The sequence below is a fragment of the Brachionichthys hirsutus genome, chromosome 9, assembly GCF_040956055.1.
Source record: "Brachionichthys hirsutus isolate HB-005 chromosome 9, CSIRO-AGI_Bhir_v1, whole genome shotgun sequence".
NCBI classification, from domain to species: Eukaryota; Metazoa; Chordata; class Actinopteri; order Lophiiformes; family Brachionichthyidae; genus Brachionichthys; species Brachionichthys hirsutus.
This window is the reverse complement of record NC_090905.1, coordinates 870,237-890,115: the sequence shown is the minus strand read 5'-3', so window position 1 is coordinate 890,115 and position 19,879 is coordinate 870,237. Positions and strand designations below refer to the sequence as shown.

The following is a 19,879-nucleotide window of genomic DNA, read 5'->3' as shown; positions in this document are numbered from 1 at the left end:
ATTATCATTCTAAGTTTCTAGAACTATTGTGAGATCGTCTGGCCGTTTGGGTTCCTCTTTGGCTCTCCTCGCTGAGGTTTCAGCACTGAGCCCGTTTCTGCCTCCGATCCCATCACATCCAGCATACTACCGAAGAGGCCGTAGGGGGGTCGGGGGTCGTATGACGTGACCAGCTAGTAAAGGAGGGGACTAATCATGTCAACATCACTGCTGTAATACTATTGGTTGAGGATGTGCAGTCGTAGGTGGGACCGTACCGTCTACTGGAGTCCAGAGTTAGTCCTCTGGTCGGGAAGAGTTAGTCCTCTGGTCGGGAAGAGTTAGTCCCCTGGTCGAGAAGAGTTAGTCCCCTGGTCGAGAAGAGTTAGTCCCATGGTTGAGAAGAGTTAGTCCCCTGGTCGGGAAGAGTTAGTCCCGTGGTTGAGAAGAGTTAGTCCCCTGGTCGGGAAGAGTTAGTCCCCTGGTCGAGAAGAGTTAGCCCCCTGGTCGAGAAGAGTTAGTCCCCTTGTCGACAAGAGTCAGTACCCTGGTCGAGAAGAGTTAGTTCTCTGGTTGAGAAGAGTTAGTCCCCTGGTTGAGAAGAGTTAGTCCTCTGGTTGAGAAGAGTTAGTCCCCTGGTTGAGAAGAGTTAGTCCCCTGGTTGAGAAGTGTTAGTCCCCTGAAGCGTTCTGAAGTACCCGTACGATCTGTTGACAACTACAAGCAAACCAACGAAACGCACAAAAGAAAAGCCGCGTCGGTCTGAACTCATGACTGGACTCTGCTTTTGAGAGCGGAGCGCTTCGGCGAGTCTTTCCTTCAGCGGGACCAGCCCCCCCCCCCCCCCCCCCGAAGATAAAAAATATAGAAACATCGAAATGAAAGATCTGAAAAGTGCCATGTGTTTCATGGTGGAGAAGTTGATATGTCTGCACAATGAGATTGAACGAGTAACAAGCATCAATACGTTTCTCATTGTTTTTCATTTTGATGATAATGAGATCAAAAAAAGCAAAACATCTTTTGGTACATATTCGGGTCCGTAGCTTGTTTTGTCTTTCGGCCTGTTTCTTTTTTTGCTGCATCGCTGTGAGAGTCGACACAGACATGGGGCTCCTCCCCCCACCTGTTGATGCACCTGTCTGCCTGTCTGTGAGAGTCTACATAGACATGGGGCTCCTCCCCCCACCTGTTGATGCACCTGCCTGTCTGTGAGAGTCTACACAGACATGGGGCTCCTCCCCCCACCTGTTGATGCACCTGTCTGCCTGTGAGAGTCTACACAGACATGGGGCTCCTCCCCCCACCTGTTGATGCACCTGTCTGTCTGTGAGAGTCTACACAGACATGGGGCTCCTCCCCCCACCTGTTGATGCACCTGTCTGTCTGTGAGAGTCTACACAGACATGGGGCTCCTCCCCCCACCTGTTGATGCACCTGTCTGTCTGTGAGAGTCTACACAGACATGGGGCTCCTCCCCCCACCTGTTGATGCACCTGTCTGTCTGTGAGAGTCTACGCAGACATGGGGCTCCTCCCCCCACCTGTTGATGCACCTGTCTGTCTGTGAGAGTCGACACAGACATGGGGCTCCTCCCCCCACCTGTTGATGCACCTGCCTGTCTGTGAGAGTCGACACAGACATGGGGCTCCTCCCCCCACCTGTTGATGCACCTGCCTGTCTGTGAGAGTCGACACAGACATGGGGCTCCTCCCCCCACCTGTTGATGCACCTGTCTGCCTGTCTGTCCCGTCTGTTCATCCCTGTGTCTGGAGCCGCTTGCTTCCTGTTCCTGCTTCCTGTTTGTCAGTGGGTGGGGCCATAGGCGGGGACAGTCGTTTGGCTATGTACACATTCATGGTCGGTCCACGGCTTCCAGCAGCAGCACTATTTCCGTAGGTCTAGAACACACACCTGGGACAAAGGGGGGCAGGAGTCAGGCTGGATCTCCATCACAGCTACAGGCCGTCAACATCCTGGCAGTCCTGTGGAAACTTACAGATCCGTCTGATGCGCTGGCTCCCACCTTGTCCCCTGCTGCATTCCAGCAAACCTCAAAGATCCCCCCCGTCCCTCTGTAACTGTGGACTAAAGCCCCCGTCTGCAGAACAACGCAGCAGGGGGGGGGCAGTGAAGCGTTAGCACAAAAATAAAAAACCCATCACCGAAAGCTTTTTCCTCTCAACTCTATTCTTATAGCAATAACTCAAAGTACGCATGTTTTTATATACAGTAATACCTTGACATACGAGATATATATAAAATACCTGGAAACAATTTAATCCGTTCCAGCAATCTAAAAACACTAAACTCAACACAAACAAGAATGGAATTTCTTTTGTTTAATTGCTATGCAGATACGCACACACAAAGTTATATACTGTAGTATAAAATGTAGTTTTATTATGAGTTTTACCTTCAAGACAGACGAGAAGGGGGAGGAGCTACACATACACTTACATAAACAGATTTTATCTGCTTCTTTATGCCTACAGACGTAACCTTGACCCCAAAATCCTACTACACACAATTGAACAAAGTCCTCACATATACCTAAACGCTCCCTCCCTACCTGTGTGTTCCAGATGTGCACGCATTTGTCAAAGGAACCACTAGCCAGATGGCGCCCGTCGGGGCTGAAGGCCACACTGTAGACCGGCTCCTGGTGCTTCGTCAGCGTGTGGATGCAGATGCCTCGTTCCACGTCCCACAGACGAACCGTGGAGTCAAACGACGCACTGCAGATGGAGAAGACGGCGCCGGGCGAGAATCAAACCCTTTGCTCACAAACATTCGTGTGTTTTTGCTTGAGGAACGAGGATTTGTCCGTCTGCACCCACGGGGCTGAAGTAGCTGCACGTCCTCCGTCCTGATCCAACGCAGTGACGCGCCGCTTGCCAGTCGCGCACACGTTACCTGGCTAGCATGAGGTTAGCGCTGGGATTGTTGGTCCCGGGGCCGGTGGGACTCCATTTGATGGTGTAGATTTCTTTACTGTGGGCCTGCAGGTCATGAACACATGAATCCTGCTTCATACTCCAAATCTGTGATGATACCAAAAGATATATTCAATGTTAGCTCACATTAAAGACGACTCAGAACAGGTTCAGATACATCAGTGCTTCCCCGACGGCTCAAGGGCAGCAGAGACGGAGACGTGGCTGAGACAGGGTGTCCAACGTCTCATCAGCTCACCTTCAGCGTCATGTCGTCTGAGCAGGAGGCCAGCAGGTTCCCTGTGGGATCCCACTTGATTGCATTTACTTCATTCTGGAGAAGGAGAGGGAGATGTAACAGACAAATACTAAAGCAGCTTAGATCACATACTTGTACCACTTACCGTGTGTCCCTGGAATGTTTTAATGGGTCTGTCCTGCCCCAGTTTACAGACGTGGATACACATGTCTGTACTGCAGGAGGCAAACGTGTTATTGTTCTGCCAATCCACGTCTAGTGCCGGAGCTGTGTGAGTCCATTAGATCAGAAGCAAACTGTGAGATACTTCCAGATGTATGAGGAACAGACGCGAAGCCGTTTGTACCTGAATGGAAGGGGAACTGCTGTTTGGCTTCTCCTGTGTGGGCATCCCATATGATCGTTGTCTGGTAGAACACGGGACAGACACAACAGCTGTCATTATTGGACAGGAAGTGATTGGAATCAGGACATCAGGTTCGGTCCTAAACAGAACAAGTGCTTTGAGCGAGTCCTGCTTTACCTTGTCTACTCCTGCACTGAGGATAAAATTGCCTTTTTTATTCCACTTCAGGGCGAAGATGGGACCTTTGTGTTGGCCAAGCGTACTGGCCAGGTTTCCTGCAGAGTGAGGCACATAGAGAAGGAATGGCACCTCCAAGCATTAGCAGCAATCCTCCTAATAGCAATGCAGAATTCAGCTGCAGCCTAACTGACTGAAGCATGGAAGCATCGCTCAAGGATTACCAGGAAACAAAAACATCTACGCAGGCTTTCAAACTCCACAAATCTGCATAGGAAAATACTTCAGTATTCTCCAGGGCCCTCGTTTATCATTAGAGGAATGGAACGTGATGATCGCTGAGCACCGCATGCATTCTACTGGTAGCTTCACTGTTCCACCGCTACATGGTCAGAGGTGTGCTTACATTTACGCACTTTCCTACGCATGGAAATGTCCGTACGCACTGATAAATGAGGCCCCAGGACTGTAACTGAGTGTTTCCCTCTCTGTCTGTAATACTGCAGGGTTCCTGCATATTCGTCTTTCGTGAATCTCACCATCCTTCGTCCATATTCTAGCAAAGCCGTCGTAGGAGCCTGTTGCTAGCAGCGTACCCTCGCTCTGTCCGAGAGAAAGAGAAGAGCGTAAGTGTGTGTTGAGGCCTCACTTTGCTGATTTAGCAGAGGTCTGTGTTCTCCATTGTCATGGATGCGTTCCAGAAAATATTTGGATTAGGTTTCCAAGGCACTGGCAGGGCTGAAGGAAAACGTCACTGACATTCTCCTCCAGTGTTACCAGCAGGCTAGGCTAGGGGTCTGGGCATAGAGCAGGGGTGCCCGTTACCTCGATCCCGAAGCTAAAGTGGGTCCATCGCGTGACATATTGTTTGATTGACATGCAGGGCAGCCAGTCAGATGACGACTTCTTTTTTCTGACCGCACATGTGCAAAAAGGTGCTAAGTGCAGCGAAACTAGCAAGCTAGTCACGAGTTATCTCCGATTTTAAGCCCTCGCCTTTTTCTTTAATACTAAAGAAAGTTTATCACCATTGCATAATCACCAACAAGCGTTATGCGCTACAATCCTTAACGTGAAGATCGCCGGTTCTATTCGAGCCAGATCTCTCCAAAGACGGTTATTCTGTGCACATCTGGAGAAGGCTGACTGCGACTCTCTGAGTTGTTGCTACATCCTGATGTGAGATGGCTGAGTCGAGGGAAACTCCTGCAAAGATTCCGAGAGCTCTATCCGGAGATTAAGGAGTTTTTCTGTGAAGCAACCAAATGACGCTCAGTGGCTGTTGGACTTGGCGTTTTTAACCGATCTGACAAACATGCTGAACGATCTTAATCTAGAGCTGCAAGGAAAAGACCAAACAGTGATTAACATGATCAGCTCAGTTAATGCGTTCAAACTAAAGATGAAATATCACTCCTCAAAGCTCCAGCGCCATGATTTGGCTCATTTCCAGAACCTGGCTTCAGAACTGGAGAGGCGAGGGAAGGCCTGCGTGCAGCTTGACGGCGCTCGCTACACGGAGCAGATTGTCTGTCAGAGTTTCACAATCGCTTTCAAGTCTTTTCTTTGATGGAGCCAGTCGCTACATTCATGTGCTTTCCTTTTAGGAAGATGCTGATGTTGATTTACTCGCATCAAAAATAGCAACACTGCTTCACCTGAACTCGTCTGGAGAGGAAAATGAGATTTAGACTCTTCAAGCTGTCCATCGTGGACAGTTCTGGAGGACACGTCCCCCAACATGAGGACATGTGCCGCCTCCTTCACTGCATTATTCAGCTCCACTTATTTATGCGAGTCAGCCTTTCCCACATGAAGATCATTCAGTCCAAGCACCGTTCCACCATGACGGATGAACATTTGGAAGTGTGCTTGAGGCTGAGTCAGCAGCTACTGTCCGTACTACGCATCACTGGCTGAATCAAGTCAATGCAAGTCAAAGTAAACTGATGTAAATACAAAGAAAATGTTCATAGTTAATTAAATTGTGTTGTGCAATATTGGCTCATGCGGTTACGCAGGGTACATCAGCATACACTGTACATAAAGAATCCTCGATATATTTGAAAATACTTCTATGTTTAGCATTTTTTGTGACTTTATGCTGCAAAAGTGCGGGCACACCTGGTATCAGGACACAAAGCGGACTCTCTCACACGAGCGTGAGCATTCTGACAAACATTCAAACCACCCTGACATGAGCTCATGTTCTACCCACATACACTGAACCAGGGCGACATTGTGAGCATGCTTACATTCCAATCCAGCGAGGTGACGTCTTTGTTGCTGGGGACGTCCTGTCCTCCCTCTCGTATGCAGTGTCTCAGGACCAGCTGTGTGGAGCTGCTCGTACTGTTCTCACTCAGGTTCCAGATGCGAGCCGTCGAATCACCAGACCTGAGACAGACACGGTTCTCATTACCAAGCTGGCACCTGCTGGCTCAAGTATAGGAAACAAACTCCTTCCCAAGTCAGGACATGGTTTTATTGTTGGGGCGACATGAGGACTTGAGCAAAATACACCAAACTGTAACACTGAACAAATCTTTGTCATCATTGCTAGCCAATCAAAGGCCATATTTGATAGACCGATTAAATTATTGTCACATTACAAGGCAATAAATCGGGTTATAAATACATATCACAAATAAATGAAGGTAATTACCGTATTTTACGGACTATAAGTCACACTATTTTTCATAGGTTGTACTTATGCTTAGACTTATACTCAGGTGCGACTTATTTAACATTAAAATATATAATTTTGCATGTTACACTGACCGACATCATCAAGGAGTAAACATTACCTCCAGCCACGAGAGGGCGCTCTAGGCTTGTGACAACTACAGGTATGTGAAACTCCGGTAACAACAACCACCTGAGTCCTGAACTCTTGTAGGGCGTAAAACTATTATTATCATCAATATATTATATAAATATATATTTAATATAATAGTATTTAATTATTACGTAGGTACTGAGAAAAATGATTAAGAACATGAATTATGACTTTTGATAGAACAAATATTCACAATTGAGGAATGAGCGGCGAAACTTTATTTGGTGCCAGAATTTGGTGAACTTGCTTCCCGCGAACTTGTTTGAACTTGCGAGCTTGTTTTGTTAAGTCTGCCTGTTCAGCCTCCCAGCCATGCTTTTTATGCTATTACGTATTATCTTAACATTCTGGGCACCTATTTAGCTTGTTGTGCATGCCTGGATATTGTAAACAAAATCTCCCAATAAAGTGTGACTTATAGTTTAGTAAGACTTTTGGTTCCATGATGCACTTTTTGAACAATGCAACTTATACTCCGGAGCGAGTTATAGTCCAAATAAATATGGTAAGTGTACATTTGTTATGAGAATGTGTTGTTAGTTTTTATATAAATGAAATCGTACATTCAGAGGCCTGGAAAACATAAAAGACAAGAATCTGATCATTTCACACCAACATTGTGTCAGTTATTCAGCAAAAAATAGATTTAGACGTTTCCAGGTTGGAGAGGACGATGCAAAGGACACGGTGAAGTAGAGAACATTGATTTGCTGTGGCAACCCCTGCGGGGACAAGTCTCTCCGGCTTGTCCTGGGTCTTCCCCGTGGTCTCTTCCCGGTGGGACGTGCCCAGAACACCTCACATCTGGCTGCTCTCAGCAGTGTCTCTACTCCGAGCTTCTCCCGGAGGACCGAGCGTCAATCATTGTTTAAGTCCTCAAGAAGCTTACATTTGCAAGGAATTTTGTTGGAGGGAACATTATTGACTGTAACATTCAAGATGGCTGCCAGGTAAGCAGTTATTTTATTATCTCTCCAGATATAATTTCAAAGTTTGTATGTTTAAGTAGCTACACAACATTTTAGTTCTCATTACCGAAACGTGAAGTTTTGAAGTTAATGATTATATTTATTATTATTATATACCCAATTATGGTCTAAACATAAACAGCTAATAATAGTTTAGCTAGCAAATCATTTACTAGCTACGTTAGCATAAACGTTCATTGTCACTCATCCACCGCAACACCATTATCATCCACCGCAACACCATTATCACCCACCGCAACACCATTATCATCCACCGCAACACCATTATCACCCACCGCAACACCATTATCATTCACTGCAACACCATTATCATCCACCGCAACACCATTATCACCCACCGCAACACCATTATCATTCACTGCAACACCATTATCATCCACCGCAACACCATTATCACCCACCGCAACACCATTATCATTCACTGCAACACCATTATCATCCACCGCAACACCATTATCATTCACTGCAACACCATTATCATCCACCGCAACACCACTATCATCCACCGTAACACCATTATCATCCACCGCAACACCATTATCACCCACCGTAACACCATTATCATTCACCGCAACACCATTATCATCGACCGCAACACCATTATCATTCACCGCAACACCATTATCATCCACCGCAACAGTTGAGGGCCTGTTGCGGTGGAGAGATACAATGTTTCGGTAATGAGAAACAGACCAATAAAGGAGGGAATGCGCTATAACTCTTGCTCATTCTATTCAACAATCTATTTCTATCTTTCTGTGTGTCAATCTTTTTCATGAAATGTTATACTCAAGTATGGTATTTTGTTGCAGGCAAGCATCAAGTGAAAAGAAAAGGGCGTCAGCGAAAGAGAGGTTGGCAAAGCATAGGACAGCAATTTACAGCGACTTAAACTTGAGGAATACAGAAGAACAGAAAGAGAGAGATATCAAAAACGTAAAGACACTGGAAAACTAATAATAATTATTTACATGTTGTACTGTGATGTTTATGATTAATGAGAAAATTAAACATTCATTTAAAAATGGTATGTGTTTAAATGTGTCAAATATGGTTGGGTACCAGACCCATTGTCCAAAGTTAATATAATTCTCATTTCCGACATATTGATCCTTATTACCGACATGGCCTTCTCATTACAGCAACCTGGTCTTGTTTTACAAATTAAGTAATAATTATATGATCATATTTTGTTTTAAAATATACAGACAAGTTATACAACACTAGTTATTTAGATACATTATTTACATACAAAATGTGTATGTTATCTTTTACAAAAGTAATTAAATAAACACAATTGTAAATCCTCACAAATGTTTCGGTAATGAAAATTAATAGGAAAGTTGCGGTAATGGTAATTTGTTATGGACTTCATCTAAAAAATGTCGATAAACATATAGGATTTATTTTTTTTAATTCTTAAAATATACTTTTTAGTTAGTTCACCCCATCATCTTATATGTACAAAAAAATAAAATATTCAAGGACATGTTAAAAATTCTAATGCTTGACACCTTCTAAATCTTGATTTCATGAGAATCACCCATATGTCCCCTTTAAGAGACCACTAATTGAACACTTAATGTCGGTGTACATTACAGTATCCTGGCCAGCAGAAGCCAATGGCTTGCCAAACTCAAACAGCAAGCATTACAAGTATTGTAACTGTTTAATGCATCCGCTGTTGAAAACGTACAAACATTACTGTCTTAAACAGTTGAGGTGGACAAGTGGTACGTGTCACATTGAAGACTAGAAGACTATGTCTGGCAGTTAGCGCTGCCTCCCACCTACTCAAAGGATGTTATCGAGATGAGCCGGTGATCCTATTATCTCTCTGAAGGTGCTGTCTAATAAAGATATACAACCCTGACAGAGCAAACGGGGGAGAAGTCACACCCAAGTAACGCTCGCTCATTTGGCTTTTGCAGATTTAAAAGGTAAGTTGCTTGGGAGAAGAATCGTAGGAAAGGGATTGTGACTAACCCCGATGCCAGCAGATCACTGACTGGGTTCCAGGCACAAATGAAGACTTCTGATTCATGGCCCCTTAAGACCATGGCCTTGTTTTGAGGAATCTCAACGTCTCCGTCCACCTCCATCAGGTCTACATGGTTGTCTGTTTGGTGGATGACACACAGCGAAGAAGGAGGTTGAGTTAAAGAACCCGGAAGTGCATTTTAAGCTGTTGGTGTAGCTTGTCCTGCATCCGAGTCATCTTAATCATTATGATCCATTAAACACTTTTGACACGACTGTATGTGTAACCGTATACATAGTTCCCACATGACATCACAACATACGGGGCTTTTGCGGACCCATTTGTGTTAGCATTAGCTTGCTATCTGTGGACAATTCGGGCAGCTGTGAACTGAGTGTCGAGATAAAACAAAGTGAAAATGTTCTGTCTCCTGCTGGGTTTAGATCATGCTGGAGGTCCAGTTAAATTTAGGTTTTATCGCGTCCCCGTCATTAGACTTCATGGAAGTGAGAAGACGAAGCTTTTGTCTGAACAAAGACGGAGATTCTGGCTCGGATCAACAGGAACGATGCTCCCTAAAACATGCTAGAATTAGCTCGGAGCTCTTTGTGTTGGGTGTGTATCTTATTACTCGTTGAAAGACGTAATTTACTCAGTACTATCTCGTGTAACTTTCTGTAAACGTTCTTTTTCGTAAGACAGACGATCGTTTAGCGGCTTGACTGTAGCCTCGGACGCAAAGGCTACAGGAAGTGGCCGAAACTAGCCAAGCAGCTAAACAATCCTTCGTCTGAATAACAGAACGTTAAAAACAGTGAAAACCACGAAGACAGAGCGAAGACAGGACGAACCTTTTCCAGCGACTGTCTCCTATAAACTGGTAACTTGTGAATGTCTATGAAAATCAATGACTGAGATTTTCACGTCGTATCTCTCTCTATCTTGTGTTAATACTCTCTTTATAATCCGAGTCACTTTGTCTCTTCATGATGACGCTGCAAATAGGCTAAAATAGTCTAAATTTGCGAGTGAAATTATGTAAAGCGAGCAAACGAAGATGTTGCAGGTCAGCTAGGCTGCACACCCACTCAGGCCCTTTCATCGGATAATCACTCACTAGATAAATTATGTGCTCCGTTCTCCTCCCCGTTGGTGGTATTCTCTCCATTCTTGGCATTGCTGGCAATGCTGCCTCCGGTGGCTGATGCTGGCGCTGAAGCAGCGGCCTGTTGCTGGGCCATTTTGTCCCGGTAGGCCTGCTGCCTCGTCTGAACGACGTCTGGCATCACCGCATCAATCAAGGACAGGGACTCGATGGGCCGCCCATCAAATAACGTTCCATCCTGTAGAATGGACGAAATACTCAGTTAGTACTACAGCATACTACTATATACAACTATAATGCAGTGCAGGGGAGTGGAGTGGAGCGGCGGCGCCCCACCTCATTGATGCTGACTTCTGCCTCGACATACTGCAGACCCTTCTGGATGATGCTGATGAGGGCAGCAGGGGGAACCAGAGCACCATTGATGTTGGATTGGCTGATGTGACTCTCAATACCAAATGTAAATGCTGAGTGTGAGAACCCTGCAACGGAGAGGGGGGGAAAGAGGGTGGGGAGGAGAAGAAGATTATTACGGCAACAATGCAATGCTTGTGAGAGGGCGCAGTCAAAATGGGACTTAACGAAATGCATTCTGTGTTTTCTCTGATGGTCCACAGTGCCGCCGCTTTTTCTTTCACATTTTGGAGCACATCACAACTGTAACCCTGTTCAGGTTTTAATGGGGAACACTGGTATTTAAACATTTGAGACTCATTTATACTGCACGAGCACATGTGCTGGCTTGAAACGCTGTCCTGCAGCATCTGTTTGAGACAGAAATGAGGGACACTGTCCTGCAGCATCTGTTTGAGACAGAAATGAGGGATGCTGTCCTGCAGCATCTGTTTGAGACAGAAATGAGGGACGCTGTCCTGCAGCATCTGTTTGAGACAGAAACGAGGGACGCTGTCCTGCAGCATCTGTTTGAGACAGAAACGAGGGACGCTGTCCTGCAGCATCTGTTTGAGACAGAAAGGAGGGGCGCTGTCCTGCAGCATCTGTTTGAGACAGAAATGAGGGACGCTGTCCTGCAGCATCTGTTTGAGACAGAAATGAGGGACGCTGTCCTGCAGCATCTGTTTGAGACAGAAAGGAGGGACGCTGTCCTGCAGCATCTGTTTGAGACAGAAATGAGGGACGCTGTCCTGCAGCATCTGTTTGAGACAGACATGAGGGGCGCTGTCCTGCAGCATCTGTTTGAGACAGAAATGAGGGACGCTGTCCTGCAGCATCTGTTTGAGACAGACATGAGGGGCGCTGTCCTGTAGCATCTGTTTGAGACAGACACGAGGGACGCTGTCCTGCAGCATCTGGTTGAGACAGAAACGAGGGACGCTGTCCTGCAGCATCTGTTTGAGACAGAAATGAGGGACGCTGTCCTGCAGCATCTGGTTGAGACAGAAACGAGGGACGCTGTCCTGCAGCATCTGTTTGAGACAGAAATGAGGGACGCTAGATTCATATTACTACACTGATGTTCATGAACGTCTCATCAGTGACGACACATATTGTGTTAAAAATTGGCTGGGGTGAAGCGCCACCTTCAGGGGATGAACTGAAAAGATAACGAAACAGGAAGTTCCTCTGTTCATTCACAAGAAACATGGCTGAACCTCAGCGCTGATTTTCTGAACCATTTGTTTGTTGATCTGTTGTTTATAAATGTTTAAACTTTACCTACATTCTCCTCACTGACTACGCACCTACGAAGGAGATCATAGAAACGGAAGAGGGGTTAGCAAAACTCAAACACTATTTTGACCAAAGACTGGCACAGATATTTCATATACATCTTTGGGAACTCCATTAACTCGTGGAAAAAGGGTATAATATGTATCCTTTAAATGGAAAAATGGAAATTAGTGTACTCAGCTAATAGGAATACACAAGGACGGAGCATTTTCTTTCCCACTTCACTACACTTCACTAGTAAGTATGATGATGATGAATATATTTATTATATAGAATGTTAGAGTACAAGTACAGTCACACAGTAGCATGTATTACAGTACAAGTACAGTCAAACATCCTGTCTAAGAGGAGTATTTCTAAAAAGCCCTTGCGGTCTTGTTTCCATTGAAAGTCCTTCGTACATAAATCATCGACATTTAACAATACAAATAAAACTAATATTAAATTACTAACTTGATGCAAAATAACAATACATTAAAAAGAAACATAATATGTACAACGTAGGTGGACAAAAAGGGGCGGGGGGGGGGTTTGATCCGGAGAGAGTCGTGATGACTATCTCCGTTTCTGTCCCCTGAAAGGTGTATTTTTAGGGCCGTTTTGAAGGAGGCCAAAGAGGTGCATGTTTTGAGGGCAGGAGTCAAACAGTTCCACCCTTGGGGGGCAGTATTATAAAAAGATGATTTACCCATGTTAGTCCTGTAGGAGGGTGTAATCAGGTTGTTGTTTGAGCTCCCTCTAGTGTTGCGGCTGTGGGTGTCACTAAATCTGTGGATGTGTTTATTCAGGTATGCAGGGATTGAGGGGACTGAGGGCAGAGCTGCATTGACTATTTTAAATGCCAATCCCATTTTGAGCTGTTTAACCCTGTCTTCTACCCTGAGCCATTTTAGGCTAGCAAAATGTCCAGGAAGAAGGTGGGTCATGGGCCCCAGATTGAGGAGTAGCCGAATGAGTTTATTTTGGGAAGTTTGGAGCCTGGTTTTCAGGGACATCCCTGAAGGTGGATAAAGTGGCCAATAAAATGAATGAATGTTGACATGGTTAATGCTACTTTAAACCTTTGTGCTGGAATTATCCTCATAATTGGATTGTTTGTATTTTACAGCAAGAAGATGAGCCAGACTTTGCTGACACTCCTGTTGATCTCCTTATCGTGGTCACTGACAACACAACCCATTTCAGCCCCAAGAGCATTTCTGTTGTCATCGAAGATGAAATTGTTGCGAGTGTTCTTCCTACGTTGACCGATGCACTTGTACTGCTGTTTGGCTTGATCTTTGCTTTGCATTTAGACTATTCAAAGAAACTCATTCACACATTCACCTTTGCTCAGAAAATACTGACAATAAACCACTAAAACCATGCCTCCTGAGTCTAAAAATAGAATTGTTGGAAGCAGTTTGAATGCACACGTGTATAAACAGTCCTTCCCTGCATGCGGTTCAGTCAAACTCTGGAACATAGTTTTAACTCAGATGTATGGCTTCAGATGGTTACACTGTTAGAGACTTGTTGAAGTACTTTTAGACTGACTGTTCATCTCCTAATGCACTTTTGACTTTTCCCGTGAGGGGTTGCCACAGCAAATCAACCTTCTCCCCTTGTGAATGGTAAATGTTCTGCACGTACATAGCGCTTTTTCCACATTTGCGGTGCTCCAAGCGCTTTGCAATTAGGCCTCATTCACCCTCCGGTGGGCGACTGCTGCCATGCAAGGTGCTGCCAGACGCACTGGGAGACATTTTGGGTTCAGTGTCTTGCCCAAGGACACTTCAACACGTAGACAGTGTGGGATTCGAACCACTTGAACCACTGATTTACTGATCACTGGACGACCCGCTCTACCAGCTGAGCCACAAATTTGCTTGGTTGAGGTCAAATGGTTCCTGGACATAAATATAAATCTCTGCATGCATGAACTGTGCTACATGTAGTGTGGTGGTGGCGACAGTGGCGCAGTGGTTGAGAGGGTCGTCCTACGACCGAGAGGTTGGCGGTTCGACCCCTGGCTCAGGCGCATGTGTACACTATCGTTGTGTCCTTAGGCAAGGCACTTCACCTGCACTGCCCGGGTGCATGCGCGCGCTGCGACCAGCAGCGGTTCAAACTGCTGTAAACCAAATTGCCCTCCAAGGGATGGATTAATAAAGTATTGTATTGTATTGTATGAACTATACCTAGTTTGGTTGAGGTCAAATGCCTCCCTCTCCTGGCTTAATTGGGGAATTGGTAATGCACAAACTACGCAGGATTGACTGGTTTATTTAGCTGTTTTTGGGTTGATAAGGACCAAAAATCACCATCATAGTGTAGAAACATGGGAAAAGTGAGTTTTTCATAATATGGGACCTTTAAGAGTATGTTTACTATAGAACATATCGTAATATAGTACTATATATATCTACAAGCTTATATATGCTCCTTTGGCCTCACCTGACATTTTGAATTATTTGTTTCAAAGGTGACTTGTTTTTGGTTTTTCATAGATCAGAAGCCAGTATTATTAATAAAAGTGATTTAATTTTCGTTTAATACCTGCAAAGTGGAGAAGGGGAAGAAAATGGATGGATGGATATATATTTCTGTGCGGAGTTTGTATGTTCTCCCTGTGTCTGCGTGAATGGATCAGATCCAGAAGACATTTTTCACGATAGTGCATATCGGACTCCTTAATGGCGAATGAATTGAATGTATATTTTACAAGACATGATTAATTTTTTTAAAGCCTCCATTAGAAGTACCTTGACATACGAGTATAATTCGTTCCAGGACCAAGCTCGTGACTCAAATCACTCGTATGTCAAATAAATGTTTCCCATTTAAAACAACTGAAAACAAGTGAATCCATGCCGCCATCTAAAAACACTCAAATCAATGCTAATAACAATGGAAAAACATGTTTAATTGTTATATAGATATACACAAACAATGATATATTCAATGATATACAGTATTACTGTAATATAAAATGTTTTATTATGAGTTTTACCTTCGAGACAGACGACGGCGCTAACAGTCATGTGCAGTGCAAAGAGGAGGGAGGGGGGGGGATAATTGTACCTTACATGAACACTCACATAAACTTAGACATAATTGCATGCGTCATCTCCATCGTGATCATGCGTCTTTTCTTGTTACTTGCCAACCTTACCACTCGGTTTCTTTGGACCCATCACAGATCTGTCACTTGTTTTGCAGACCATAGTCATGTTTGACCCTCCTGTCCCCAGTGAAATCTGAGATACTTATCAGGATGGGATTGATAATGTTGGACTCCAGTCATGTGACGTCTGGAAGGAAAATAGCTGAAACTGTTTCAAAAAGTAAAATCTCATTGTTTGAGTTGAACCGGCCGGCGGATCAATGGTGGCCTATTTTTCTCAAACCTTTTTTATGGCTGTGGCTCAGTTGGGAGAGCGGGTCATCCGGTGATCAGTACGTCAGCGGTTCAAATCCCTGCTCTGACTGTCCACATGTCAAAGTGTCCTTGGGCAAGACACTGAACCCCAAACTGCTCCCAGCGGCTCTGGCAGCACCTTGCATGGCAGCAGTCGCCGAAGGTGGAAAAATGCAGTCCATTTACCATACAGCCAAAATCATGTAAATATTGTACGCGCATACAAAATTGTGTCAAGATGGAGGAAGCTGGCGATCTGTCTCTGATCTGATAAAGATTCCATGGCCATTCCATGATTACCTTTATGTAACACGACCACTGTTTCTTGTGAATCCGTCACAAACCTTATAGCTATCAATCCCGATCCAGATCAGCACCTCAGTTATCTGGATTATTTCTGCAAAGGCCCGGCTCACCTGCACAGAGACGTCCCAGACTCACATCATCTCAAAATATCCCTCCTCATGCACTGTGCGTATGCGCGGTTGATAAATGAGGCCCCTGGTATACATCTCCACCACTTCCATAACCCTTCCCTTTCTGTCCAAAATTCTTGAGTGCGTCATAGTTGAACAACTCCAAACCCACTTCAACTTCAATATTCTGTTCGAACCATTCCAGTCTGGATTCCATCCAAAACACAGCACTGAAACAGCATAAATCAAAGTCACCAACGATCTCCTCCTCTCCTCCGACTCCAGCCATCTCAGCATCCTCATCCTTCTGGACCTCACCGCAGCATTTGACACCATCAGCCACTCCATCCTCCTGTCCCACCTCAAGACTACCCTCAACATCAATGGCTCCGCTCTTTCCTGGCTGTAGTCCTACCTTACCAATCGACAACAGTTAATTTATATCAACCACGGCTCCTCCTCTGTAGCTCCCCGATCGCAGGGTGTTCCCCAAGGTGTGGTGCTTGGTCCTCTCCTCTTCATCCTCTACATTCTCCAGTTTAGCAACATCATCCATTGTCATGCCCTCCGTTTCCACTGTTATGCTGACGACATGCAACTCTACATCTCCACCACTTCCATAATCTCCAATATCAAAACTGAACCGCGACAAAACAGACATAATCCTCATTGGTCCAAAAACCGTCACAAAATCCACCCAACAGTTTTGCCTCAATTTTGACACCACCCTCGCTCCTTCCTCACTCATCCGCAACCTTGGCATCCTCCTCAATTCTGCTATTTCATTGGAACCACATGTTAAACAAATAACCCAGACTGTATTATCTAATTTATGTTCATGTCTCTATTTGTTGTCTCTATTGCCTTGTTGTTTTTAATTTATGTACCTTTTGTGAAGCGACTTTGAGTACCTAGAAAAGCGCTATACAAATAAAATGTATTATAGATAATGGAAACACAACATGGGAAACACGCAGGAGATGAGTAGGGAAGATGGTGAATACCTGAACTGAATGAGTGAAATGCGCTTGGAGCGAATGCAGTGCTCAGTCAATTAGCCCCAGTATCTGGAATTTGCTTGTATCTCAAATTTATGTTCATGTCTCAAAGCAAAATATTACTCGCAGATTTGCTTGTGTCTCGGTAAATAGGAAAATCCGGATTTTTTTTGGATCCAGACAGGTATCCGGATCGCTCTCAAATTTTGATGAGATGTAAGTTAGACCAAGACAAAACTTCAGATTTTAATTCATTGAGATCCATCCCGCAGGTTTTCACTAATCTTGCTAAACAACAATGTGTACCACCATTTGCGAAAAGTCATGACAGTATCCGCAATCTGGATCTGATCCGGATGAAATTCAGCGGTAAGATAGAGGTACCCCCCCTACATGAATGTCATATTCCATAAACATTGGTCAATAATCAACCGAGATATTTGAGAAACACATTTTGAAGCTCCATTGACTGCAATGTTAACAAACAATTCAAAGTGATCCAATATATGGATTACCACCAAAATTTAATCAACTGTTCCTGGTAGGATTCGCAGCATTTCCGGAAAATTTCATCGATATTTGTAAATAAAATTTTGAGTTATCTTGCTGACAGACAAACAAACAAACAACGCTGGTCCCTCGGCGGAGGTACCAGCAACCAACAGCTACATCACTTCCAGCCATATCTGAAGTTTATAGGTGGTCCTCACTTAAAGACGTACTCATTTAACGCCGACTCAGTTACAGAAGAATTTAGTAGTAGTAGCACTTTTTTCATAGATTGAACGGTCCTGCGACTAATTCTCAGGTGGGATTATTATATATTAAAACATGTACAATAAACCCACAGCTATCCACGGTTCCTACTTAATGTAATTTTTCCTTGATCCTGCACGTAATTATAATACTACTATTGAAAAATGTTATAATTCACATTTACACATTATAGAATGTTATCATGAAATAGGACTTTGAAAAGGGTAATGGGGCATTTTGTGTAGGGTAACTGGGTGTTGGCGGGTGATTTTTGGATACTGGAACTGATGGTGAGTCTGATGACAGCCCCGCAGAAGAGGAGATGGCGCTTTATCTTCCTCCGGAGTTGGCACAATTGTTCAGAAGTGACACCGAGGATGAAGAATCGATCCATTCAGAATGAAATTGTGAGTTTGGTAAACTTGCTTCTGACCAACCAACTTGCTTGTTGGACTCGCAAGCTTATTATGCTAATTCTGCCTATTCAGCCTCCCAGGTATGTTGTTTATCCTATTGTGTTGCTGAATTACTGATAATGTCTTTGATTAATATGCCGTATACCTATCCAGCTTGTGTAAGCTACATTTAGCATACACAACAAGCTGACGAAATCACGAAGAGTAAAAAACAGAGAATCAACTGGACTTGTTCAAGTTTGATTGAAGACGTTTTGCCTCTCATCCAAGAGGCTTCTTCAGTTCTGAGAGACTGGTCGAGGGTCCAGATGCTTATACTCCTGTTGGAGCATAAAACAAAGAAACAAAGAAGTGACCGAAACCACCAAGGCAATCAGACTCCCCAGTAGTGTTAGCTTTCTCTTTATTTCTCTCCTGAATGCTAATGCTCCCCGGGAAACATGAAACCTGACTAATGAATCCTCAGGAGTCATTAGCATCTATAAAATGAAGGACCGCTGTCCCGCCACCTTCAGGTGAGCTGTTATGTTGGGAGGCATCCAGGTGTGGCTGACAACAGGCTAGGTGTCTGTTAATGCGTTTCATTTTCGATCGTTGTGCATGCTACGCTCTGCTGAATACAGGTATCTGTTAATGTGTTTTGTTTTTGATTGTTTGTTTTTGCTTGCAAAATAAATTTCCCAAAAAAGTGTGACTTATTTATGTTTTTTTCTTATTCATGATGAATTTATTGAATTTACACTCCAGAGCAACGTATAGTCAGTAAAATACGGTATGTGTTTAGCTACAAATAATCGCTGTTGCAACGAGGGGAATGCACATAAATAACCTATACATATGAAAATTGATTTTTTTTTTATATCATACAAAATGTCTGCCAAGTTGTCAGTCAATGGGGGATTCATTTAACGATGAAATCGTTTAGCGACGGCGTTTTTGGAGTGCAACTACGTCGTTAACTGAGGACCATCTGAACGGTATATAAAAATCACCACAGTTTGTCATGCTAACCCCAAACCCCCAATGACTACAGTCTTCAGCTGCCTCTTCTGTGAAGACTGTGTATGCAGTCATTCCCCCTACCTTTCACACAACAAACTGACCCACACACACACACTGAGTTCTGTACACACAGCAGCTAAACCAGCAGGCAGCTTTCAGACCAGCACAAAGTGTTTTTTACACTTCAAATCAACAGCATCAAATAAAACTAAAAACAATCAACATTACTTTTTGCACATGCAATGAAACGTAATGCCACGAGTATACCTGACTCCTGTAGGTATCTGTAGACCAGGAAGTTGACCTCATCACTGCTAATGCTCATCTTTATTCCTGATACACCATGAGGTCAGCAGACACACACACACCTAGCCTGGACAGAGAGGAGGAAGGTTAGTGAAGGGTAACACATCATTAACTAACTCAGTGCCAGATGTTCTCAGCTCAGCCATATGCTTATATTTATACATTGCCAGCTGTTTCCCCTCATTTTGACCAGTTTTTCACGACCCACAGAATATTATGTATGATGACAACATGAACAAATTAACCTACAAATGAACCTCTCAACTCCATCATCTCTTTCAT

The 19,879-nt window shown here is 44.1% G+C and overlaps 1 protein-coding gene across 1 annotated transcript; it reads right to left on the bottom strand.

Moving 5' to 3' along the window:
* Positions 1-1,536: 1,536 nt before the first annotated feature.
* On the bottom strand, positions 1,537-19,616 carry tbl1xr1a (TBL1X/Y related 1a). Its single transcript, XM_068743213.1, has 14 exons — positions 19,559-19,616; positions 10,948-11,093; positions 10,624-10,849; positions 9,512-9,644; positions 5,953-6,094; positions 4,237-4,300; positions 3,698-3,795; positions 3,521-3,581; positions 3,320-3,441; positions 3,175-3,249; positions 2,896-3,023; positions 2,552-2,717; positions 1,979-2,080; positions 1,537-1,893 (listed from the first exon to the last, which is right to left on the bottom strand). The coding sequence occupies exons 1-14, from the start codon at positions 19,614-19,616 to the stop codon at positions 1,867-1,869; spliced, it is 1,548 nt and encodes a 515-aa protein (XP_068599314.1). The 3' UTR covers positions 1,537-1,866.
* Between the last annotated feature and the right edge of the window lie 263 nt (positions 19,617-19,879).

Coding starts and splice junctions, on each gene's coding strand:
- tbl1xr1a (XM_068743213.1), bottom strand. CDS start 19,616: ATGAGCATTAGCAGTGATGAGGTCAACTTCCTGGTCTACAGATACCTA. Junction 6,095..9,511: donor AGTGATCTGCTGGCATCGGG/GTTAGTCACAAT, acceptor TGTCTGTCTCAG/GTCTGGTGATTCGACGGCTC. Junction 3,442..3,520: donor GCAGTTCCCCTTCCATTCAG/GTACAAACGGCT, acceptor GGACTCACACAG/CTCCGGCACTAGACGTGGAT.